A 26,087-nucleotide genomic window follows, 5' to 3' on the forward strand; every position below is an offset into this window, starting at 1 on the left:
AAATAAGTGCTGAATCTTCAATAATTCATAGAAAATTCATACTTGCTCCAAATTAATCCATTTCACTTCCTATACTTTTGTAATTTTATTCTTTAGCACTTAGTGTCTCTGTTTTATCATGACAACAGTAAGAAAATTAATTCCACACTTAATCCTATTTAAAGCACATAAAACCTTTGAAAATGCATAACTTAAAATCTATAACTCCAAAAATTATGATTCCTGTTCCTAGAATTTTATTTTATTATGTAGAATATCTCTGTGTATTTTGTTTACATGCTTGGTGTAATGTTAATTTTCCCTGTATCCTGTGCTTGTTTGTATTGTGGCGAGTAGAAGAGCACGTGACTGAGGATCCTGGTGAGCAGCAGGTTGAAGTAGCTGAGCAGGAGCTCATTGAAGGCAAGTTGTGTCCTTGACCACTTTCTACCCAATAATGTTCTTTAATATCACTTACTCATGCATAGGTTAATTTTGATGGGACCCAATAGGTCACCCTAGATTGTTTATCTCATTACCTTGTTTACCCCTGAATCACTTGGGTAGTTTGCTATTGCTTTACATGGTTTTGGGATAATCATTTATTATATCTATGTTCCAATTATTCTTGTTATTCTATTTATGTTCATGTCAAGTTCATTAATGTTAATTGGAACATAGAGCTTAACTTGAGAACCACGTGCCACCACAAGGGTTTAATGGGACGCCCTTGGCTGACTAATTAGGAAAGCTAGTGGAAGACTACCTTACCCGAAAGGGGCAAGGGCAGTAGGGGAGTGGTCAGTGTAGGGAGGTCCCTGGTTGATTTTGCTGCGATGGCAGTCAGCCAGGAACCCTGCATTGGAACTTCCTATAAACTGTAGCGGGTTTTCGGAAGCTAGTGGAACTTTGTAAAGGCCTCGTAGTGTTGCCCTGCCGCGCTTCCTAGGTAGAGGTGTATGGGATTCGCGACCCCTTGGCAGATGGGTAGCATGACTTGTGGGTAAAGGGTACAACCTCTGCAGAGTGTAAAACTGGTATACTAGCCGAGCTCACGGTCATGAGCAGCTCAGGACTCTCTGATGATTAAATTATGGAACCTAAACTCAATTTGTCATTTGCATATGCATGGGTTTATTATTAATTTTGTTCTATTATTTATTAAGGTTTGGTATTTACTTACATCTAGCAATTGCTAATAAAAGTTTGACCAACATTAAAAGCAATGCTCAGCTTAAACCATTCTCTTTGATAAGCCTTACACTCCATGAGCTCCCACCTTTGGTGAGTTCATGTCACATTATTCCCCACGACTTGTTGAGCGATGAACGTATGTGAGCTCACTCTTGCTGTCTCACACCCCCCCACAGGAGAAGAGCAGGTGGTTCAGGAGGAGCCACAAGGCGAGGAGTATGATCTGATCTAGGTGGCGTTTCTCAGTTGACATTGGCGCCAACGATCCTTAGTTCGTTTTATATTTATTCCTTTATTTTGTAATAAGTCTTCCGCTATGTAATAAATACTCTGATTATTGTGACATTTATCTATACACTCTGTTATTATATATGTTGTCTTCTTGGCGCATGTATGAGATGCACCTGGCTTTGTTCCTTAAAGCCGGGTGTGACAGAAGTGGTATCAGAGGAAATGTTGACTGTAGGACGAAACCTAGATAGAAATGGACAAACCCCTTCACTACTTACCTTACTATGATTCATTCTATACTTATCTCATCTTGATCCTATCTCACCTTTTGCTGTTTTACTCTGATCATTCTTATTTTTTCTACTCTAAGACAAGATGGATTTCACACCTTGGAATCCTACCACTATGATCTTTTTAAGAGATAGGAAACCCAAGACAAAATTTAAAACTATTTTATTTAAAAATGTTGTTTGATTGTTCTGATGTTAAATGTCTGATTTGCTTCTTTGATTGATTGATATATTATATATGGACATCTTAGCATGTACCACCATAAGGTAATGTATTAGCTTTAGTGGATAACACATTAATCTACTTAGCTAATAAATCCCCCGCAGTAACATTCCTCGTAATTACCCGCCTTGTCTACAATCCTTTCTTTCGTACCCTATGTTTCTAACCCAGATGGGCTACCCCTATAGTGTTAGAAGAGAGCACTATAGATGTGACCCTTGGTATGTCATGGTTAAGAAGGGCAAAGACAGTTTATACAATGTACTAAGGGAACCGTAGAACTCACCAGTTCCAAAGGAGAAGGATTTGAAGTTGGAATTGCAGTAACTACCGTCATCAGACTATCGACATTCTTAGTAGATGAGAAGTTTGTGGGTGACAACATCCGTACAGTTAAGGATTTTCTAGATGCCTTTCCAGAGGAGTTATTAGGGATGCCACCAGATAGGAAAGTTGTGTTGGTCATCGATCTCTTACCTGGGACTGCTCCTTTTTCTAAACGGCCATACAGGATGTCCGTAGAAGAACTAAAGGAACTTAAGAAGCAATTAACGGAATTACAAGAGGCTGGGTACATTCGTCCGAGTCTTCACCTTGGAGAGCATCGATTTTGTTTGTACAGAAGAAAGATGGATTGCAAGGGATGTGTGTGGATTAAAGGTCCCTTAATGGTGTCACTATGAAGAACAAGTATCCATTACCCCACATTGAAGATTTATTTAATCGGATGAGAGGTGCAAGAGTATTCTCGAAGATTGATCTTCGATCGGGTTACCATCAAATGAAGATTAGGCCATCGGATATTCCCAAGACGGATTTCTCGACCCGATATGGTTTATATGATTTCACTATTATGTCACTTGGACTAACTAATGCACCAGCCTATTTTATGGATCTGAAGAATACGGTGTTCATGATCTGGACAGATTCGTCGTGATTTTCATCGACGATATTTTATTTATTCCAAGAGTGAAAGTGATCACGAGGAACACCTGAGATTGGTGCTACAGAAGCTACGAGATAATCAACACTACGCCAAGTACAGTAAATGCAAGTTTTGGATTGACGAGGTGTAATTTCTTGGTCATATCATTTCTAATGGAGGAATTTCAGTGGATTCTGCTAAGGTTAAGGAGATAATGGAGTGGAGAGTACCCACTACAGTCACTGAGATTCGGAGTTTCCTGGGACTAGCAGGCTATTATCGGAGATTTATTGAAGGATTTTCTAAGATTGCCAAACCTATGACTTCGCTTTTGGAGAAAGGAAGAGAGTTTAAGTGGGACGAGAAGTGTCAAGACAGCTTTGATCAATTGAAGAAGAGATTGATGTCGCCACCAGTGTTGGTTATGCCAGACCTACAGAAAGGATTTGATATCTATTGTGATGCATGTGGCCAAGGCTTAGGATGTGTGCTTATGCAAGAAGGACATGTGATTGCCTATGTGTCTCGTCAGTTACGGAAACATGAATTGAACTACCCCACTCATGACTTGGAATTGGCAGCCGTTGTGCATGCGCTTAAGATTTGGAGACACTATATCATGGGGACCAAGTGCCAAGTATATACGGATCATAAGAGTTTGAAGTATATATTCACTCAGAAGGATCTCAACCTTAGGCAACGCCGTTGGTTGGAGCTTATTAAGGATTATGATTTGGAGATTCACTATCACCCGGGCAAGGCAAATTTGGTTGCAGATGCCTTGAGTCGCAAGGAGCATGTTCATTCAGCTATTGTTGCCCAGCTACCTGATGAGATTGTTGAGGATTTCAAGAGACTTAACCTGGGGATAGTTGCTCATACTGAAGGAGTTACTATTGATGTGGAACCTACTTTGGAGCAAGAAATCCGCAAAAGTCAACTTGATGATGCTAAAATAAAAGAGATTAAGGATCTGATTACTGAAGGTCGAGTTCCAAAATTTACAGAAGATGAGCAAGGCACCGCATGGTTCAAGAACAGAATGTGTGTTCCTGATATTGAAAGCCTTCGAGAGACTATTTTAATGGAGGCCCATGACTCGGATTATTCTAATCATTCTGGAAGTAGCAAGATGTATGAGGAATTGAAGCGGAAGTATTGGTGGTATGGATTGAAGAGAGATGTGGCTACACATGTGGTTATGTGCGATGTATGTCAAAGAGTTAAGGCTGAACACCAGAGGCCAGTTGGACTACTGCACCCACTGAAGATACCTGAGTGGAAGTGGGAAGAGATTGGTATGGATTTTATTACTGGATTCACTACACGACGGTTCACTTACAGCGACCTACGGTTGGTTGCTAAAACGGCCTTCAGCGACCTACGGTTGGTCGCTAAAAACTTTTAGCGACCCATAAGGATGGTCGCTGTAAGTGCCGTCGCTAAAGGCTTTAGCGACCGACATCTTTTTAGCGACCCACCGACCGTTGCTAATATTGTATATTTAGCGACTAACCGTGGGTTGCTGTACTATAGATTTAGCAACCAACCGTAAGTCGACATACTATACATTTAGCAACCAACAGAAAGTCGCCCTTTTTACAGTTGTTATTATTAATAACATACATTTAATTAAGCACCACAAATCACAGATTTTTATACATTAATCATAAAAACATACACAGTTAATCAGTATACCATAGTCATAGATCCATCACATAAACACAAAAGCACCACAATTATATATTCACAAAAGCATCACAATTATAATATCATTCACAACTAGATCATTTACAGATAGCTAGCTAGATCATTCACAAAAGCTCTAAAGATGATCAGTCACAAAAGCACCACATCGACATCAATCCAGCTTGAAGTTTTTTCTTATCCACAAGAAGTTTGCCTTCTGCTGATATACCAGTAACACATGAGTTGTTGTCATCAAGGTATTCTGCTCTAGATAGTCTTGTGTCTTGATTCAACAGCCTCCTGCGTTTTGATGGCATGTCAACCTCTGTCAAATCATCGGCAATGGATGATGTTGCAACAACTTTGTTTCTACCAGTTACAGATACAAAGCATGATCTGAGGTTGCACTAAACTCATCATCGTTAACAGGTGCCAGACTCTGCCTTGACACGAGTGTTGTTGCTTGATATCAATCTTTTCCTTACCAGAGTCTTGTCCTAGAAATATAAAACAATATATCAGTCTTAAAATTGCTACTCATGCACAACAAAAATAAGCATAAAGAATGAAAGGCACAACCACACAAGTAGCACTCTTAGCTAACATTACATGTATGTCAAGAACTCAAGATATGGATACAACAGGAAGAATAGTCTCGTGAACAATTTAAAACAAATTAGGTTTACTTGAAAAACAGCAATGTGTCATAATATCATAAAAAATAAACATGTAATGAAATATTGTGATCGGCATTATGGGATCGGAATATGGGATCGGAATTATGGGATCGGAATTATGGGATCGGAATCACACTCCACCACAACAAAAGGAAAATATTGTTCACGCTGTCGGTTAGAGTTCGGTAGCTAGCTTATATGTGGCACGGAAGGAAAATATTGTTTTGGATATCAAGAGGATTTTAGCCCCTTCATTCCCCTCCAATATGAATAGCAAGGGGATTTAAGCCACTTCTATCTCTTTCTCCTAAACAAACCTTAAAAGAATCGATAAAGGTTTTACTCCTCCGGTCCTACCACAAAATATGCCTCCACTTTATTTTTGATCTAGGATCGATAAATCACAGATATGTGAGTGTTCTGAATTCGAAAGTTCAGCCCCGTCCACAAATCATCAGCTTAAGTACATAGTGTTACTTGGGTCTTCAGGGTTCAGTTTTTTTTTGATGAAACTGGAAGAGCCAAAGCTCCTATACAGAATTAATTAAAAATAAACGTTCAACAAGTTTACAACAATAAAATCATGAAACAAAGAAAAGGAGAAAAAGGACAGCAATTACAATAGACTTTGGCACCATGACTCAAAAAAGTGGCTCGATCTCTGTTTAGCTCTAAAGGAGAGCTGGCCAAGCTCTTTTTGGAGGGCACTTCGACTTGTCTGCAAGTTTGGTTGCATTGCTTTGAAAACTAAATCATTCATAGTCGTCCTAATTGTCTAGTTTAACAGGATTACGATATTCATGAAGAAGGGCAAGCTTAGCTGTATTTGAAAATCTTCCAGGACTTCGGACAGGCTCCCTTGTTGTCTGACTGTCAGGTTCAGCAGGTTGACCTAAGTGTGTCTTTTTTGCTTGGCTAGTTGCAGATACTGGATGGCTGACTGTTTAGCCAAAAGAAACTTGCCTCATCCAGCTCGCTGTCTATTATGTGATCAGGAAAAAGAAAACAACAACCATTTGGTCTTTCACGCCGACAAGCCATGTAGAAGCTCAAACAAACGGGACCAACTTAATAATGGCTTTATGGATGCCTATTTTCACACAATCGAATATGTCTACAGCTAAATAAATAAACTTCACACTAATCAGGTTGCTTTCAAAGAGCAAGATGTCGTATTGCGATTGCGGATACGCAAAGTGCATATCTCTGCTTCTTTGTTCCAGGGAAAGAAAAAAACAGAGCATGGCTAAAACACAGATGAGCAGAGTAACCAACCTCTGTGACCTTCCATGCAGGCCACAGCGCGACGCAGCTGTCGGAGGAGTACTGGCCTGCAGCGGCGGCGGCGGCCGCCGCTAGCTCCTCGCAGCATCACGCCGGCGCGGACAACGACGAGCTCCCATCCCCGCCGTCGGCTGGTGGAGGCAGCAGCAGCAGCACCAGCGCTGTCGTCCCCGCCGTCGGCTGGCGGGCGGATGCAGAGGCGGGGCGCCTGGGCGGTGTTCCAGGCGCGGTCACGTCGGGTGCACGCCGGCAGGGGCTGCGCGGCCAGGTCGGGTGGGGGCTCGGGGTAGAGAAAGGGGTAGGGAGAAGGAGAAGAGAGAGAAAGGGGAGGGAGAAGGAGTGGCGGCGGCTTGGGAGAGGGAGCAGGGTAGTGGCGGCTAGGGTTGGGGGCATGGCCGGTTTCATGGGCTTAGGTTAGGTTAGTTTTTTTATTTCTTTTCTAATTCCTTTCTAATTTCAAAATATAATTTTAAATAACCATAAAATTTATAACAATTAACTCAAAGCTATTTATAAATAAAATATTTATTTTTGGAACTAATAATTATATTATTAATTTACTAGGATTTTCATTTAACAAGAAATGTTTATTAAATATCCAAAAAATCAATTATAAGCAATCAAAAATCATTCCAAAGGTAAATAAATAACAAGCACTTTTTTAAATTACTCAAAAATTCATAAAAAACTAGAAAACAATTCACCCCTTGTTTATAAACCTTTGTCTCCCTAAAAAACCATTCACTTGTGATCCATGATTTATCCATACTCTTTATGTAGGATTTGAAACGACTTTCAACTCGAATATAATATCATATAAGCACAAAAAACATAGTTGCATACTATAGTCATGTCCATACATAAACAAACCATGAAATAAACATACAAGCAATATAAAAAGAAATAAATCACCACACAATTTAGCGATCTATGTTTACTTGTTTTAATTAATTTTTAGTCACTAACATCTACAGGTACGTTCAGGCTATAAGATTTGATAGTTATCCTTGCTCTATAGCGACCCACCGCTAGTCCCCGACGATATCTATAGCGACCAACCATAAGTTGTTAAATTTCTAAACTTTTAGCGACCAACCGACTGTTGCTACAAAAGGATTTAGCGACTGACCGTCGGTCCCTAACCTTTAGCAACCAACAGTTGGTACCTAATAAGGGTCGCTAAAGATCAACCGTCGTGTAGTGATTGCCTCGCACCCAGAAAGGATATGATGCTATATGGGTGATTGTGGATAGATTGACTAAAGTGGCTCACTTTATTCCTGTGAAGACTACTTACAAAGGATCTCAGCTAGCAGAGTTATATATGGCTCGGATTGTGTGTTTACATGGAGTACCAAAGAAGATCGTGTCTGATCGAGGTTCACAGTTTACCTCAAGATTTTGGAGAAGCTTTCATGAGAATATGAGTACAAAGTTGAATTTCAGTACAACTTATCATCCTCAGACTGATGGACAGACTGAAAGGACAAATCAAGTATTGGAAGATATGTTGAGAGCATGTGCTCTTCAGCATGGAGGAAGTTGGGATAAAAGTCTACCGTATGCTGAGTTCTCATATAATAATAGTTATCAGGCCAGTCTGAAGATGTCACCTTTTGAAGCTTTGTATGGGAGGAAGTGCAGGACTCCTTTATATTGGGATCAGACTGGAGAGAGACAGTTCTTTGGGCCTGAATTGATTCAAGAAGCAGAAGAACAAGTCCGTATAATTCGGGAGAATTTGAGGGTGGCTCAAACCAGGCAAAAGAGTTACGCTGATAATAGAAGGAGACCACTGAAATTTGAAGGAGATTATGTGTACCTCAAGGTGTCACCACTTCGTGGAGTGAGGAGATTCAAAGTTAAGGGCAAATTGTCCCCTCGCTATATTGGACCATTCTTGATCTTTAGGCGAGTTGGGGAGATGGCATACCAACTCGAGTTACCGGATAGTTTATCGGATGTGCATAACGTGTTCCACGTATCTCAACTAAAAAAGTGTCTCTGTGTTCCCGAGGAACAGTTACCCATGGATGAGCTCAGTGTTCAAGGTGATTTGACTTACACGGAGTATCCTATCAAGATTTTGGATACATTGACTCGAGTTACAAGAAATAAGGTGATAAAGATGTGCAAAGTGCAATGGAGTCACCATGGCGAAGATGAAGCAACTTGGGAAAGAGAAGAAGAGCTTCACATAGATTTTCCCCACCTTTTCTCTAGTTCTTCTTAAATCTCGAGGACGAGATTATTTTTAAGGGGGGTAGGATTTGTAACACCCACTTTGTAAGAAAAGTCTAGGAAGAGAAATTATACTACTTTGCATCTACATGTGTCACCCATGTTTATCATTTCATGTGAACACATTACTTACACAAATACATAATTAACAAGAAATACCCGAAGATAAATCATTGCATCATGCTGAATTTTCTTTTGTGTGCACATTGTGACAAAATAAAATAATAAATGTGGTAAGAAATATATAAAAATCCAAAGTGGAATTTAAAATCCAAAAAAAAAGAATTGTAGAAGTTAGAAAAGAGAAGAAAACAAGAATTTTGTGGATAAAAATAAGTAAATAAAAATATATCATTCCTCCACTTGGAGCTTGAATTTGTATACTTGATGCAATGGTGAAATTCAAATTCAAAATAGTTAGGAATAAAATAAAACAAAGGAGAAAAAAAAAGAAAACCCAACTCAGCCGCATGGGCCGGATTTCAAGCAACTGGCCCATCAGAGAATACCCTTTGCGCAGCCCATTCTCGCCCGCACCCTCTCCGTCATTTCACTCGCACGTGGGCCCTGCTCTCCAGCTCCCCCTTGCGCACCGTTGTGCCATCTTCCAGTCGCTGTTCGGTGGGCCCGGGACGTCAGTTCCGTCCTCAACGGATTGCCGCGCATGGCGGGCACGACGTCGGCGCAAATCACGCACCTGCCTCGCGATTGACCACGGGGTTAAATGCCGGATGCTAGCCACCACCTCACGCACCTCCCCTGACCCTATTCACCTGATCGAGAGCTGTTATTCGGGAGAGAGAGAAAGGGCAGAGCGCAGCGAAGAGGTGTAGCGTCGCCGCGGGACGGAGGGCTTCAACTCCGGCGGGTGAACATCGGTGTGAGTCACTACCTGCATCCTTTCGTTCTCCTAGGCATGCCGCGAACCTCGGAGCTTGAGATTAGGGGTATAGACAGACCGGGCATTGTGCCCAACATGGCCACCGCCGTTGGACCGCCTGGCGCAGCGATTTGTCTTCGTCGTGGTTCGGTTGCGTGTTCGACAACCTGGGAGTTCAACGGGGCTAGCGACCGGAGTTCTCCTGCCAGGTCGTGGCATGCACCTGATAGCCGGTCATGGTGGGAGATGGACATGGCGCAGTCGGCCGGACCTGGTGTCGGGGGGGAAGAACTGGCGCCGCCACGCCCTGTCGCTTGGGTGGAATCTCGGGAGGAAGAAAGGATTCATGCCGTCCATCTGTTGATCGATGGCTCAGATTTGGCGTTACGTGCCCTTTGCCCAATAGAACTGCGACCATGGATCTGTGATCCGATGATTACCAACGCGTCTGGGTATTTTAAATCTGTGCCGTAGGAAATCGATCCAAGGGTCGGATTCTGCTACTTCAGCGTGATTTAATCTGCGCGCTTGGCGTCTAATCCAGCGGCCAGCAGAGCTCCATACCCCTTCGGCTGCGCGATTTACATTTGAACCCCTCTGTTTATACGAAATAGAACCCCCCGTCCATTAGTCACTATGCACTGTGTCTCTGGATTTTTACCCCGAGCCCCCTGCTGTTCTCAGATTTTGAGGCCCAGTCCAGTGACAGGTTAAAACGAATAAATGAATTAGAAAATGTATTTTTAATACAAAAATAAGTGCTGAATCTTCAATAATTCATAGAAAATTCATACTTGCTCCAAATTAATCCATTTCACTTCCTATACTTTTGTAATTTTATTCTTTAGCACTTAGTGTCTCTGTTTTATCATGACAACAGTAAGAAAATTAATTCCACACTTAATCCTATTTAAAGCACATAAAACCTTTGAAAATGCATAACTTAAAATCTATAACTCCAAAAATTATGATTCCTGTTCCTAGAATTTTATTTTATTATGTAGAATATCTCTGTGTATTTTGTTTACATGCTTGGTGTAATGTTAATTTTCCCTGTATCCTGTGCTTGTTTGTATTGTGGCGAGTAGAAGAGCACGTGACTGAGGATCCTGGTGAGCAGCAGGTTGAAGTAGCTGAGCAGGAGCTCATTGAAGGCAAGTTGTGTCCTTGACCACTTTCTACCCAATAATGTTCTTTAATATCACTTACTCATGCATAGGTTAATTTTGATGGGACCCAATAGGTCACCCTAGATTGTTTATCTCATTACCTTGTTTACCCCTGAATCACTTGGGTAGTTTGCTATTGCTTTACATGGTTTTGGGATAATCATTTATTATATCTATGTTCCAATTATTCTTGTTATTCTATTTATGTTCATGTCAAGTTCATTAATGTTAATTGGAACATAGAGCTTAACTTGAGAACCACGTGCCACCACAAGGGTTTAATGGGACGCCCTTGGCTGACTAATTAGGAAAGCTAGTGGAAGACTACCTTACCCGAAAGGGGCAAGGGCAGTAGGGGAGTGGTCAGTGTAGGGAGGTCCCTGGTTGATTTTGCTGCGATGGCAGTCAGCCAGGAACCCTGCATTGGAACTTCCTATAAACTGTAGCGGGTTTTCGGAAGCTAGTGGAACTTTGTAAAGGCCTCGTAGTGTTGCCCTGCCGCGCTTCCTAGGTAGAGGTGTATGGGATTCGCGACCCCTTGGCAGATGGGTAGCATGACTTGTGGGTAAAGGGTACAACCTCTGCAGAGTGTAAAACTGGTATACTAGCCGAGCTCACGGTCATGAGCAGCTCAGGACTCTCTGATGATTAAATTATGGAACCTAAACTCAATTTGTCATTTGCATATGCATGGGTTTATTATTAATTTTGTTCTATTATTTATTAAGGTTTGGTATTTACTTACATCTAGCAATTGCTAATAAAAGTTTGACCAACATTAAAAGCAATGCTCAGCTTAAACCATTCTCTTTGATAAGCCTTACACTCCATGAGCTCCCACCTTTGGTGAGTTCATGTCACATTATTCCCCACGACTTGTTGAGCGATGAACGTATGTGAGCTCACTCTTGCTGTCTCACACCCCCCCACAGGAGAAGAGCAGGTGGTTCAGGAGGAGCCACAAGGCGAGGAGTATGATCTGATCTAGGTGGCGTTTCTCAGTTGACATTGGCGCCAACGATCCTTAGTTCGTTTTATATTTATTCCTTTATTTTGTAATAAGTCTTCCGCTATGTAATAAATACTCTGATTATTGTGACATTTATCTATACACTCTGTTATTATATATGTTGTCTTCTTGGCGCATGTATGAGATGCACCTGGCTTTGTTCCTTAAAGCCGGGTGTGACACAACCCCCAGTCGGCTGCCTGTGAAGGCCGCATTTATCTACGTTTCTTTTCCGCACTTTGATTTATTGTAAAGATTATGTGGATGTCTCAGACATATGATGTAATCGACTATTTCCCTTTTTAATACTATTTGAGCACTGTGTGATGATGTCCATGTTATGTAACTGATGTGTACGTGAATTGATGATCCTGGCACGTACATGGTTCGCATTCGGTTTGCCTTCTAAAACTGGGTGTGACATAGGTGGTATCAAAGTCGTGCTGACTGTAGGACCGCTAACCTAGAGTAGAATGGTCGTTCTAAAGACTATAGACCTCTGTCCCTGCCTTGACTTTGATATCCCTTCAAAAGTTGGTCATACCGACCAAATCTATGTTCTACTATATATTATACCTTGCTGAAAATTATGTTTTATTCTAATCCTTCATTTATTTATGGTTCATTACTTGCTGGTCATATTAATTCCGTTCTCACTCTTTTGCTTGTGGTGTCTTTTGTAGATGGCTCGTCTTAGACACACTGCACGAAAGTCCGTCATCCCCTTCTTACCCTCCCGCCTTGCTGAGCGTCCGCTTCGCCGTCCCGTGGCCGGACAGTCCAGTCACTTGGAGAGGCTGCACCACCGCCTGCATGAGGAGCAGGAACATCGACGACAGGAGCAGCAGGGCTCTTCTTTCTCGCTCCAGCAGGAGATAGAGTCTGTGAGGAGCTGCTCCCCTGTGCTTCCTCTGGAGGCGCCCCCTGCACCACCACTGGGCGCCCCAGCCTCTGGAGTAGTTGCTGGAGGAGACCCAGACGACGGAGGTGGCGACGATAGCTCGAGCCACGACACCGACTTCTCTACTGACCAGGAGCCGGAAGGATGGGTTGCTCGACCCATCATTCGCGACGCTTCTCGCGGGTGTCACTTCCATGTTGCGCTCGATACTCTGCTACGTCGGGCACTTAACCGGCGTACTTGGTCCATCGAGTATCGTTGTGTGGTCTACCAGCATAGTCGCGGGGTCTACCCGGACCGCTGGGAGGCGACTTGCTTGGTGCGTCGTCCAGAGAACAGTCTCCAAGGTGCTGAGGTCTGCTCAGAGCACTATTCTATCTCTGAGCGGGACTCAGCTGAGGCGGCCATGCAAGATGCCGCACGACGTGCGCTTTCGCACTACTGCTCGGTTCTCGGTGGGGTAGCTGACGGTCTCAACCTGAAGTATTACCCCCGTCGTCCATCTGGCAGCACAGGAGGCGTGATTGTTTCACCTGTCGGTGAGGACAATCCTAGGTTGAGCAGCACAGTCAACCTAGCCGCCGTGCTAAACACGGAGCTGGACCATGCGCTAGACGAGCTGAGTAGGGCTCGTGCTGAGATCGCCCTGCTGCGGGCTGAGCGTGCGGAGCATCGTCACCTGGACGATGGTTCCCCCGCTCCCGTCGGGACTCAGCACCCGTACCGCTCACCTCGGCGTGGATGCCAGTCTTATGGCAATCCCGACTGCAAGACCAAGATAAATCTAGAACCATAGATCGTTAGAGTTGGATCTTGTAATTAATACAAAATATATACGTAGAAGCTACAGTCTTAGCGTTAGTCTCGCTCTTAGTTAGTCTTAGTTAGACAGGATAGTTTGCTATATCCTCTGCATTTATGTTTGTCATGATGAACTATGTTTGGTTTGGATCTTTGTAATGACTGTCACCAGAGTGCGGGTATCCGCTGCATTTTGGTTTACCTGTTATGTTAAAAGAATTAGCTGTCTAGTTGGGAAACCTTTTATTCCACTTTCCTCTTTATCTGAAAAGTTGTGTTGGTCTGTGTTGGAGATCAGTGAAGATGCTCATCTGTTCAGTGTGGTGGAGAATTCTATGCTCTTTTCTTATACTGCAAGATTTGCAAGATCAGTTCTGATGTGTGATTGCATTCTGCAGATGTCAGAGAATAGGCGCAGAGGAGGAAGGCGTGCTCAGCAGGAGCAAGCCGCTCAACAGAAAGAGGTGCCCCAGCAACAGCAGCTGCCACCCCCGCCCTCGATGTCGATCGAGCAGATGTTTCTGATGCAGACTCAGGCAGTCCAAGCCATCGGTCAGACTCTGGCCGCCATCCAGCAGCAGCAGCAACCACCACCTCAGCCTCAGATGCCTCAGATGCCTAGGGACAAGCGTGCTGAATTCATGAGAGGTCATCCACCAACGTTTGCTCATTCTTCTGACCCCATGGATGCTGAAGACTGGCTGCGCACTGTGGAGCAGGAGTTGCATACCGCTTAGTCCGATGACAGGGAGAAAGTCCTGTATTGTCCTCGTCTGTTGAGAGGAGTAGCTCAGTCATGGTGGGAGTCTTATCTCGTCACCCATGCCAACCCCGATACCATCACCTAGGAAGAGTTCAGAGGTAGCTTTTGTCAGTACCATGTTCCTGCATGTCTGATGACAGTGAAGAAGGAGGAGTTCCTGGCCCTCAAGCAAGGGTCATCGTCTGTCAGTGAGTACCGAGACAGGTTTCTGCAGTTGTCTCGCTATGCTCCTAAAGATGTCAACACCGACGCCAAGCGACAGTACCGTTTCCTGAGAGGCTTGGTTGATCCTCTGTAGTACCAACTGATGAATCACACCTTATCGACATTCCAGCACCTAATTGACAGAGCAATCATGACAGAGAGGAAGCGTAAGGAGATGGAGGATCGTAAGCGCAAGATCAGTGGACCCCAGCCTGGAAGCAGCAATCGTCCTCGTTTTTCAGGCAATCAACCTCAGCAGTTCAGGCAGAACCAGCATCCACCTCAGTATCAGCAGTTTTAAAGGTAGTATCCTCAGCACCAGTATCAGAATCGTCAGAACAATCAGTCAGGAGGAGGTCAGTTTCAGAGGCAGAATCAGCAGGCACCTCGTCTTCCTGCCCCAGCAACCCAGCAGAACAGTCAGGCAGCACCAGCTCAGGTTGGAAACAGAGCATGTTTCCACTGTGGAGAGCAAGGCCACTGGGTGATGCAATGTCCGAAGAAGGCAGCCCAGCAGCAATCAGGCCCCAATGCCCCGGCAAAGCAAAACGTGTCTCAGCCTGGAGCAGGCAACCGCTCTCAGCCGCGTTATAACCAAGGGAGACTGAACCACTTGGAGGCTGAAGCAGTTCAGGAGACCCCTGGCATGATAGTAGGTATGTTCCCAGTCGACTCTCATATTGCAGAACTGTTATTTGATACTGGAGCAACGCATTCTTTTATTACTGCATCATGGGTAGAAGCACATAATCTTCCAATTACTACCATGTCAACCCCCATTCAAATTGACTCAGCCGGTGGTAGAATTCGAGCCGATAGCATTTGTTTGAATATAAGTGTGGAAATAAGGGGGATAGTGTTTCCTGCTAACCTTATAGTAATGGGTACTCAGGGAATAGACGTCATCCTAGGGATGAATTGGCTAGATAAGTATTAGACAGTTATCAGTTGTGATAAGAGGACAATCAAGTTGTTGTCCCCACTAGGGGAGGAAGTGGTGACCGAGTTAGTCCCGCCTGAGCCGAAGAAAGGAAGTTGTTATCAGATGGCTGTCGATAGCAGTGAAGCAGACCCAATTGAGAGTATCAAGGTTGTGTCCGAGTTCCCAGATGTGTTTCCAAAGGACCTACCAGTATGCCACCAGAGCGGAAAGTTGAGTTTGCCATAGAACTTCTCCCTGGCACCGCCCCTATCTTTAAGAGAGCTTACAGAATATCTGGACCAGAGTTGGTTGAACTTAAGAAGCAGATTGATGAGCTATCAGAGAAAGGTTACATTCGGCCAAGCACCTCGCCTTGGGCCGCCCCTGTCCTATTTGTGGAAAAGAAAGATGGCACCAAAAGGATGTGCATCGATTATCGAGCTCTGAATGAAGTCACGATCAAGAACAAGTACCCCTTGCCTAGAATAGAAGATCTGTTCGACCAGTTGAGAGGAGCCAGCGTGTTCTCCAAGATTGACCTGAGATCAGGTTACCATCAGCTCAGGATCCGACCTTCGGACATTCCGAAGACGGCATTCATTACCAAGTATGGTTTGTATGAGTTCACTGTGATGTCTTTTGGTTTGACCAATGCACCAACCTTTTTCATGAATCTGATGAACAGTGTATTCATGGATTATCTCGATAAGTTTGTGGTGGTATTCATTGATGACATTCTGATTTATTCTCAAAGCGAAGAAGAGCATGCAAGTCATTTGAGGATGGTATTGCAGAGATTGTGAGAGCACCAGTTGTATGCAAAATTGAGCAAGTGCGAGTTCTGGATCAGTGAAGTCCTGTTTTTGGGTCACATAATCAACAAAGAAGGATTGGCTGTGGATCCGAAGAAAGTGGCAAACATTCTGAACTGGAAAGCGCCAGCAGATGCTCGAGGAATCAAGAGCTTCATTGGAATGGTCGGATATTATCGGCGATTCATTGAAGGGTTTTCGAAGATTGTGAAACCAATGACAGCGTTGCTAGGCAACAAGGTTGAGTTCAAGTGGACCCAGAAATGTCAAGAGGCCTTCGAAGCGCTGAAAGAGAAGTTGACTACAGCGCCTGTTTTAGTCTTGCCTGATGTGCACAAGCCCTTCTCAGTGTATTGTGATGCTTGTTACACAGGTTTGGGATGTGTGTTGATGCAAGAGGGAAGAGTTGTGGCTTACTCGTCCCGACAGTTGAAGGTTCATGAGAAGAATTACCCAATCCATGACCTAGAGTTGGCAGCAGTGGTTCACGCACTGAAGACATGGAGGCACTATCTGTATGGACAGAAATGCGATGTTTACACAGACCACAAGAGTCTGAAGTACATATTTACTCAGTCAGAGTTGAACATGAGGCAGCGAAGATGGTTAGAGCTGATCAAAGACTATGAGTTGGAGATCCATTACCATCCAGGCAAAGCGAATATAGTGGCAGATGCTTTGAGCAGGAAGAGTCAGATCAATCTGATGGTCGCTCGTCCGATGCCTTATGAGTTGGCCAAAGAGTTTGACAGGTTGAGTCTCGGATTTCTGAATAATTCGTGAGGAGTCACAGTTGAGTTAGAACCTACCCTGGAGCGGGAAATCAAAGAAGCACCGAAGAATGATGAGAAGATCAGTGAGATCCGGCGACTGATTCTAGACGGCAGAGGCAAAGACTTTCAAGAAGATGCAGAAGGTGTGATATGGTTTAGAGACCGCTTGTGTGTTCCCAATGTCCAGTCTATTCGGGAGTTGATCCTCAAGGAAGCTCATGAGACAGCCTATTCGATTCACCCTGGCAGTGAGAAGATGTATCAAGATCTGAAGAAGAAATTCTGGTGGTACGGAATGAAGAGGGAAATCGCAGAGCATGTGACTATGTGTGATAGTTGTCGGTGGATCAAAGCAGAGCACCAGAGACCAGCCGGATTGTTGCAACCGTTGCAAATTCCCCAGTGGAAATGGGATGAAATCGGCATGGATTTCATAGTCGGATTGCCTCGCACTCGAGCCGGCTACGATTCCATTTGGGTAGTAGTGGACCGTTTGACCAAGTCAGCCCACTTCATACCTGTCAAGACTAACTACAGCAGTGCAGTATTGGCAGAATTATACATGTCTCGGATCATTTGTCTTCATGGTCTGCCAAAGAAGATAGTGTCAGACAGAGGAACGCAGTTCACCTCTCATTTCTGGCAGCAGTTGCATGAAGCCTTGGGCACACATCTGAATTTCAGTTCAGCTTATCATCCGCAGACATATAGCCAGACCGAAAGGACCAATCAAATCCTTGAAGACATGTTGAGAGCTTGTGCGTTGCAAGATCAGTCCGGATGGGACAAGCGATTGCCTTATGCAGAGTTTTCCTATAACAACAGTTACCAGGCCAGTTTGAAGATGTCACCATTTCAAGCGCTCTATGGAAGGAATTGTAGAACTCCGTTGCAATGGGATCAGCCTAGAGAAAAGCAAGTGTTCGGGCCAGACATTTTGCTTGAAGCCGAAGAGAACATCAAGATGGTTCGAGAGAATCTGAAGATAGCGCAGTCAAGACAGCGAAGCTATGCAGACACAAGAAGAGAGCTGAGTTTCGAAGTCGGAGACTTTGTCTATCTAAAAGTGTCACCGATCAGAGGAGTCAGAAGGTTCGGAGTCAAAGGCAAGCTAGCACCCTGCTACATTGGTCCGTATCAAATTCTCGCGAGGCGTGGAGAAGTGGCCTATCAGCTCAGTCTGCCAGAAAATTTGTCTGCTGTGCATGATGTCTTTCATGTGTCTCAGTTGAAGAAGTGCTTGCGTGTGCCGGAAGAGCAGTTGCCAGTTGAAGGTCTTGAAGTCCAGGAGGACTTGACCTACACAGAGAAACCGGCGCAAATCCTTGAGATTGCAGACAGAGTCACCCGAAAGAAGACCATCAGAATGTGCAAGGTCAGATGGAATCATCATTCAGAGGAAGAAGCAACCTGGGAGCATGAGGATGATCTGATGACTAAATACCCAGAGCTCTTTGCTAGCCAACCCTGAATCTCGAGGGCGAGATTCTTTTAAGGGGGATAGGTTTGTAACGCCCTGAATTTGGGGGTAAATTTTTTTCTTCTTTTCCCTCACCAAATTCGGGCGTTACCCTTTCCTTTTCCCTTTTCTCCTCGCTAAACCTTGATCTTTCCCAAAGTTATAGTGGGATTCGGCTTGAGATCCCATGTAAAGCAAAACCCTAAAATACTTTATTTTGTTCGATGCACCATGCCGAACCATGCATCCTTTTTTATTGTTTGAAAATGTAAATGCATTCATCTAGGAAAATAGATTTTAGAAAAAAAGGAAAATCATTTCCTCTCTTCCCTTCCCCCTCCTTCCCCATTTTTGGCCCAGCCGACCCTCCCCCTCGCGCCCGGCCCAGCCGCGCCCCCTCCCCTTTCCCTCCCCCGCGCCGTGGGCCGCCCCGGTCGGCCCAGCCCCCCCCCCCCCCCACGCGCGCCCCCATTTGGGCCCAAAGCGGCCCAGCCGCGCCCCCCTCCCCCCCAAATTTTCTCTCCCCTCCCCTACGGGCCCCGCCCATCATCCTCTCCCCTGCCCTAACCGCGCCCCCTCCCCCTGCGCGCCGCCGCCGCCTCCCTCCCCTGCGCGCCGCCGCCCCCCCCCCTGTGCGGTAAGCCCCCCTCCTCCCTCTCCTCTCCCCCTCCCTCCTCGTCCCTGGCCATGGCGCCCCCGCTCCGGCTCCGGCCGCCCCCGCCCCATGCGCGCCCGCCCGGCCCCGCCTCGGCCGCCCTCGTCCCGCCCCCGGCTGCGCCGCGCCCGCCCCGCCCGTGCTCAGTGCTCGCCCGCCCGCCCCGGTGTGCCCTGCTCGCGTCGTGACGGCCCCGACGCGGCCTCGAGCTCGGCCAGCGCACGGTTAGCTCGCGGCGCGTGCGTGCGGCCTTGCGCGCGTGCTCACGTAATGCGCAGTGCCTTGGCACGGCTTGTCGTGCCCTCGTCTACCCATGGACGTGCCCGTCTACCCCCCCCCCCCCCCCCCCCCCTTATTTTTTTATGCGCGCTAATCACATTGTTCATGTTAATAAAATAGGAGACTCAATTTAGAAATTGGTTACATTAGTTAATTTATATAGCTAATCGTCTATCTCATTTAATGTTAATCTACTAAAAGTGGTCATGTTTCCATTAGTCCATGTAGCTAATCCTTATTATTGGAGCTAAGTAGAACTAGAGCACGTAACGTTTGGTTATTCGTCTACCCGTAGTGCGCCTCGAGCATAAGCTTTAACCCCTGCGAGACCTTTCCCCGTTTCTTTCTAACCATGGTAAATGCAATAACACATGTCATATTCTATGCATGTTTAATCTACTTGTTCTCTTGTATGGTGTACTATTGGTTTCCTAATTTCAATGGATGGATGTATGTATGTTTGCACTCGCATAGAGAACGATCCGGTTGAAGAGCCCGAGGAACTCGCAGGAGAAGCCCCTGAGCAGCAGTCGGTTGGTGGAGGCAAGTGTCCCTTGACCTATCTCTGTCCTATTCATTCTTTAATTCACCTCCCGCATTACACATTTATGCCTAAGGTTTGACTAGCTTTTGTTATCCATATCCTTGTTTACCTATTTGGGTTGGATTATTATTGTTTAGCTTTATGCTATTGCTCAACTCTAATCAATGAACATGATGAGATTATCTATGATACGCTGTTTTCCCCTCTTCTTATTATGATGTCCTACTTGTGGCCTTTAAGGGGGCTCGAGCGGTTTCTCGAGTGCCTCTCCGTAAGGACCTGTTCTTTGGATGACCGCCCGGGAAAATAGTGCAACCATGAGGGTGGAATGGGGTGCCCTTAGCTGAATAATTAGAGGATCCGGGGTGTAGTTCGCTTAGCCGTTGTGCCGTCAATGGGGCTCGGTGTATGCGGCTCGCTCTGCCAAGCTTGGGTTCGCCCCTTGGGGAGGAGTGCGGTGCATTTAGGAAACCTAACGGGTGGCTACAGCCCCGGGGAATCTTTGTAAAGGCTACGTAGTGATGCCCTGCTGGGTGACCTTGGTAGTGATCAATGGAGAGTCATGATCTCCGGGCAGAAAGGGAATCACGGCTTGTGGGTAAAGTGCACAACCTCTGCAGAGTGTTTGAAAACTGATATATCAGCCGTGCTCGCGGTTATGAGCGCCAAGGGAGCTCCAGTGATTAGTGGTACTTGATCAGAGACATTTTGGTTTACAGGTGGCAATGAGACTGATGGTTTTGGTTATGACTATGGTGCTGGTAAGTGGTATTCTTTCCGTTTGAAAAGGGTACATCGGGCTAATAACTTGGGTTAATACTAAAACCTGGCTTCCTACTAGTAAATAATAATCTGACCAACTAAAAGCAACTGCTTGACTTACCCCCACATAAAGTTAGTCCACTACAGCCAAACAGGATACTTGCTGAGTATGTTGATGTGTACTCACCCTTGCTCTACACACCAAACCCCCCATCCAAAGGTTGTCAGCATTGCAACCACTGCTCAGGAGAAGATGAAGTTGTGGAAGGAGACTTACAGGAGTTCCAAGACTACGACGAGTTCTAGGCGTGGGTTAGCGGCAACCCCTAGTCGGCTGCCTGTGAAGGCCGCGTTTATCTACGTTTCTTTTCCACACTTTGATTTATTGTAAAGACTATGTGGATGTCTCAGACATATGATGTAATCGACTATTTCCCTTTTTAATACTATTTGAGCACTGTGTGATGATGTCCATGTTATGTAACTGTTGTGTACGTGAATTGCTGATCCTGGCACGTACATGGTTCGCATTCGGTTTGCCTTCTAAAACCGGGTGTGACAGCCCCGCTTGTCAGCGTGATGACGCGTGCGGACTGGTGCTTCAGAGGTGGCTGGTGTGCGGTCTTCGTCTACCCAGAGCGCGCGCGCCGTGAAGGGGATAACCCCGACAACAGGGCCCCACATGCAAGTCACTAGGCACGCGTGGAGAGGAAAAGGAGACCGACCGGGCGGCCCACATGTCAGCCGGTTGGCGCGAGGGAAAGGGGAAATGGGCCAAATGTGCAGACTGAGGCCCAATTAGGTATTCTTTCTTTTATCTTTTCTTTTCTTCCCTCCTCTATTCTCTTTCAAATTTAAATTTCAAATTTGAATCTATATGTGTGAAGTTCAAATCTAGGTTAAATGTCTATATAATAATATGAACTAAATTTTAATTCATTTATATTTTTATTTTATCCTATTTGTATAATGTTTTCTTCTCTTTTTCTCAATTCTAGAATTTTTTAGGATTTAAATCCCCATTTGGATATTAACATATTTCTTTTTACTCTATTTTTATATCATCACAAAATGCACACAAAATAAAGCCTCAGCATGATGCACAATTTAATGACTTTATTAATCCTTAGTTTTTAAATGAGGTGTTCACATGAAATGATAAAAAGAGATGGCACACATGTATATAAAGGAATATCATTTCTCCTTTTAGATTTTCTTACAAAGTGGGTATTACAAATCCTACCCCCCTTAACAAGAATCTCATCCTCGAGATTTATGAAGGACTAGGGAAAAGATGGGGGAAATCTATGTGAAGCTCTTCTTCTCTCTCCCAAGTAGCTTCATCTTCTCTATGATGGCTCCATTGCACTTTGCACATCTTAATAACTTTATTTCTTGTAACTCCAGTCAAAGTGTCAAGAATCTTGATAGGATATTCCGTATACGTCAGATCATCTTGAACACTAAGATCCTCCCGAATTATACGGATTTGTTCTTCTGCCTCTTGAATAAGTTCAGGCCCAAAGAACTGTCTTTCTCCAGTCTGATCCCAATACAGTGGAGTCCTGCATTTTCTGCCATATAGAGCCTCAAACGGTGACATCTTCAAACTGTCCTGGTAGCTATTATTATAAGAGAACTCTGCATATGGTAAGCTCTTATCCCAACTACCACCATGTTTAAGAGCACAAGCTCTTAACATATCCTCCAGCACTTGGTTAGTTCTCTCGGTCTGCCCATCAGTTTGAGGATGGTAGGCCGAACTAAAATTTAACTGTGTCTCCAAGCTCTCATGCAACTTCTTCCAAAACCGAGAAGTAAACTGTGATCCTCGGTCTGACACGGTCTTCTTTGGCACCCCATGTAGACATACTATCCGAGTCATATACAATTATGCTAGCTTGGCTCCCATGTAATTAGTCCTCACAGGTATGAAGTGAGCCACTTTCGTCAGTCTGTCCACAATCACTCAAACGGAATCATACCCTGCAGGAGTGCGGGGTAGTCCAACAATGAAATCCATGCCAATTTCTTCCCATTTCCACTCGGGTATCTTAAGCGGGTGCAGTAGTCCAGCTGGTCTTTGATGTTCGGCCTTGACTCATTGACACACATCACACTTAGCCACATGTGTAGCAACATCTCTTTTCAGCCCATACCACCAGTACTTCTGCTTCAAATCCTGATACATCTTAGTGCTACCAGGGTGGATGGAGTAATCAGAATCATGGGTTTCTTTCAATATAATCTCACGAAGGCTATCAATCTCTAGAACACATATCCGATCCTTGAACCATACAGTACCTTGCTCATCCTCTGTGAATTCTGGACCTCTACCTTCAGTAATCAGATCCTTAATCTCTTGAATTTTAGCATCACCAACCTGACCCTTACGAATTTCTTGCTCCAAGGTAGGTTCCAATTCGATGGTGACTCCTTCAGTGTTCGCAACAATTCCCAGGTTGAGTCTCCTGAAATCCTCAACAATCTCATCGGGTAGCTAGGCAACAATAGCGGAATGAACGTGCTCCTTTCGACTCAAGGCATCTGCAACCAGATTTGTCTTACCCGGGTGATAATGAATCTCTAAGTCATAGTCCTTAATGAGTTTCAACCATCAGCGTTGCCTAAGGTTGAGATCCTTCTAACTGAATATGTACTTCAAACTCTTGTGATCGGTGTACACTTGGCACTTGGTTCCCATAATATAGTGTCTCCATATCTTAAGCGCATGCACTACGGCTGCCAGTTCTAAGTCATGAGTGGGGTAGTTCAACTCATGTTTCCGCAACTAACGAGACGCGTAGGCAATCACATGTCCTTCTTGCATAAGCACACATCCCAAGCCTTGGCCACATGCATCACAATAAATGTCAATTCCCTTCTTTAGATCTGGCATAACCAACACTGGGGGTGACATCAATCTCAACTTTAGTTGATTAAAACTATCTTGACATTTTGAGTCCCACTTGAACTCTCTTCCCTTCTCCAGAGTGAGGTCATGGGCTTAGCAATCTTAGAAAATCCTTTAATAAATTGTTGATAATATCCTGCAAGTCCCAAGAAACTTCGGACTTCAGTAACTGTACTGGGTATGCTCCATGCCACTATCCCCTTGACTTTAGCAGGATCCACTGATATCCCACCATTAGAAATGATATGTCCAGGGAATGGCACCTCATCAATCCAGAACTCGCATTTACTGTACTTGGCGTAGAGTTGGTTATCCCGTAGCTTCTATAGTACCAATCTTAGATGTTCCTCATTATCGCTATCACTCTTGGAATAAATAAGAATATCGTCGATGAATACCACGACGAATCTGTCCAGATACTCCATAAACACCTTATTCATCATATTCATAAAATAGGCTGGTGCATTAGTGAGTCCAAATGACATAACTGTGAATTCATATAAACCATAACAGGTTGAGAAAGTTGTCTTGGTAATATCAGATGGCCTAATCTTCATTTGATGATAACCTGATCGAAGATCAATCTTCAAGAACACCCTTGCACCTCTCATCTGATCAAATAAATCCTCAATGCGAGGTAACAGATACTTGTTCTTCATAGTAACATCATTAAGTGATCTATTGTCCACACACATCCGTTGCGAACCATCCTTGTTCTGTACAAACAGTATCGGTGCTCCCCAAGGTGAGGAACTCTAACGAATGTACCATGCTTCCTGCAACTCCGTTAATTGTTTCTTCAGTTCTTTTAACTCTTCCACTAACATCCTATATGGCCTTTTTGAAATGGGAGCAGTACTAGGTAAGAGATCAATAATGAATTCGACTTCCCTATCTGGTGGCATTCTGGGTAACTCTTCAGGAAAAACGTTTGGAAAGTCTCTAACAACTCGGATGTTACTACCTACAAATTTTCTATCTACTAGAAATATGGCTGGTCTAGTAGAGGCAGTTACAGTAATATCAACTTCAAATCTTTCTCGTTTGGAACTGGTAAGTTCTACGATTCCCCTATCACAGTGTATAACTACCTTAGCTTTCCTTAACCAGGACATCCCGAGTATGAGATCTGTACTGCTTTCTTCTAGTACTATGGGTGTAGACCAGAATTCCCTTCCCATAATTGTCAGTGTTAATCTTTGTGCCATATGGTTTGCTTAACAGGCCCTTTAGGTGTAATTACTACCATAGGTGTTTTCATGTTTTGCAGTGGTAATTCATTGGTGGTTGCAAATCGAGCAGACATAAACGAATGCGTAGCTCCAGAATCAAATAATAATGTTGCTGGAATTGCATTAATGTAAAACATACTGACAGCGATGTATGCACCGTCAGCAGTGGCCTCAGCACTGACTTGATTCACCTTGGCAATGTTGAATCCCTTGCCAGGAGTCTGTTGCTTGTTCTGAGCTGATGCACTAGAATTCCCCGCCGGACAAGCATTAGCATAATGCCTAACCTGACTGCACTTGAAGCATGTAGGGCCTGTCTTCTATCCTATAGGCCTCGTCGGGGTGCAAGTGGGGGTAGCTTGACGAGTGGGAGGTGTTCGTGGAGACCCCTGTGGAGTGTACTGAGCTGGGCGTGGTCCTCCTCATGGACGAGTTGGTGTACCCTATGGCAGAACGTAGCAAGGACGAACACTGTTGCTACCCTACCCCTGGGTAATGGCCTTTCTCTTCAAATCTCTCAATTGAACACGCTTGTGTTCAATAGCAAGAGCCTTACCTAGCAGTCTCTGAAATGATGGAAATGTGTGAGCAACCAGTGCATACTGTAGGGGGCCATTGAGTCCTTCTATGAAGTGCTCTTGCTTCATTTCATCGTCTGCCACCTCATCAAGAGCATATCCTAACAACTGGATGAATTTGTCATGGTACTCGCTGACAGACATGTTGCCTTGCTTCAATGACAGAAATTCCTTCTTCTTGATCTTCATCAATCCAACAGGAATGTGGTAGTTTCTGAACTGAGTTGTGAACTCCGCCCAAGTAATAGTGTCAGCAGCATCATGAGCAGCAACATATGAATCCCACTAGTCAGCAGCAGGACCTGTCAGACGACCAGAAGCATAAAGAACCTTCTCTCGGTTAGAGCATTGGGCGATGTTGAGCATCTTCTCAATTGATTTCAGCCAATCATCAGCATCTAGTGGATCTGGCGAGCTGGCGAAGGACAGTGGCTTGTGACTCATAAATTCCCGGTGCTTGTCCCGGGGTGGAAGTGGAGGTGGTGGTGGAGGCAGTGGTTGATGAGGACATCACTTCTATACATACAATGAATGGACCGATAACACGATCTCGTGCATGACAGCTAAATCTCCAGGTATGTTCTACCCTAGTCAATTGCGTTTTAGAGCTTATGCTTGGGGCCATGGATGTTTTGATGATTAGGTACCTTGAAGAGGACCAGCAAGGACTTGGGAAAGGCCAAGGTGTTGAGGAGGA

General features: G+C 44.6%; 1 protein-coding gene across 1 annotated transcript in view; it reads right to left on the bottom strand.

Annotated features, from left to right (window-relative positions):
* Positions 1–4,478: 4,478 nt before the first annotated feature.
* Positions 4,479–26,087, bottom strand: part of LOC118472297 (uncharacterized) — a 29,953-nt gene continuing 8,344 nt past the window's right edge. Inside the window, exons 2-3 of the mRNA XM_035960282.1 lie at positions 6,484–6,869; positions 4,479–5,028 (exon numbers count right to left, since the gene is read on the bottom strand). Of these exons, the coding sequence (XP_035816175.1) occupies positions 4,901–5,028; positions 6,484–6,869 (514 nt within the window). The 3' untranslated portion in view covers positions 4,479–4,900. The remainder of the gene's footprint in view (positions 5,029–6,483; positions 6,870–26,087) is intronic.

The sequence above is a fragment of the Zea mays genome, chromosome 6 (assembly GCF_902167145.1).
Source record: "Zea mays cultivar B73 chromosome 6, Zm-B73-REFERENCE-NAM-5.0, whole genome shotgun sequence".
NCBI classification, from domain to species: Eukaryota; Viridiplantae; Streptophyta; class Magnoliopsida; order Poales; family Poaceae; genus Zea; species Zea mays.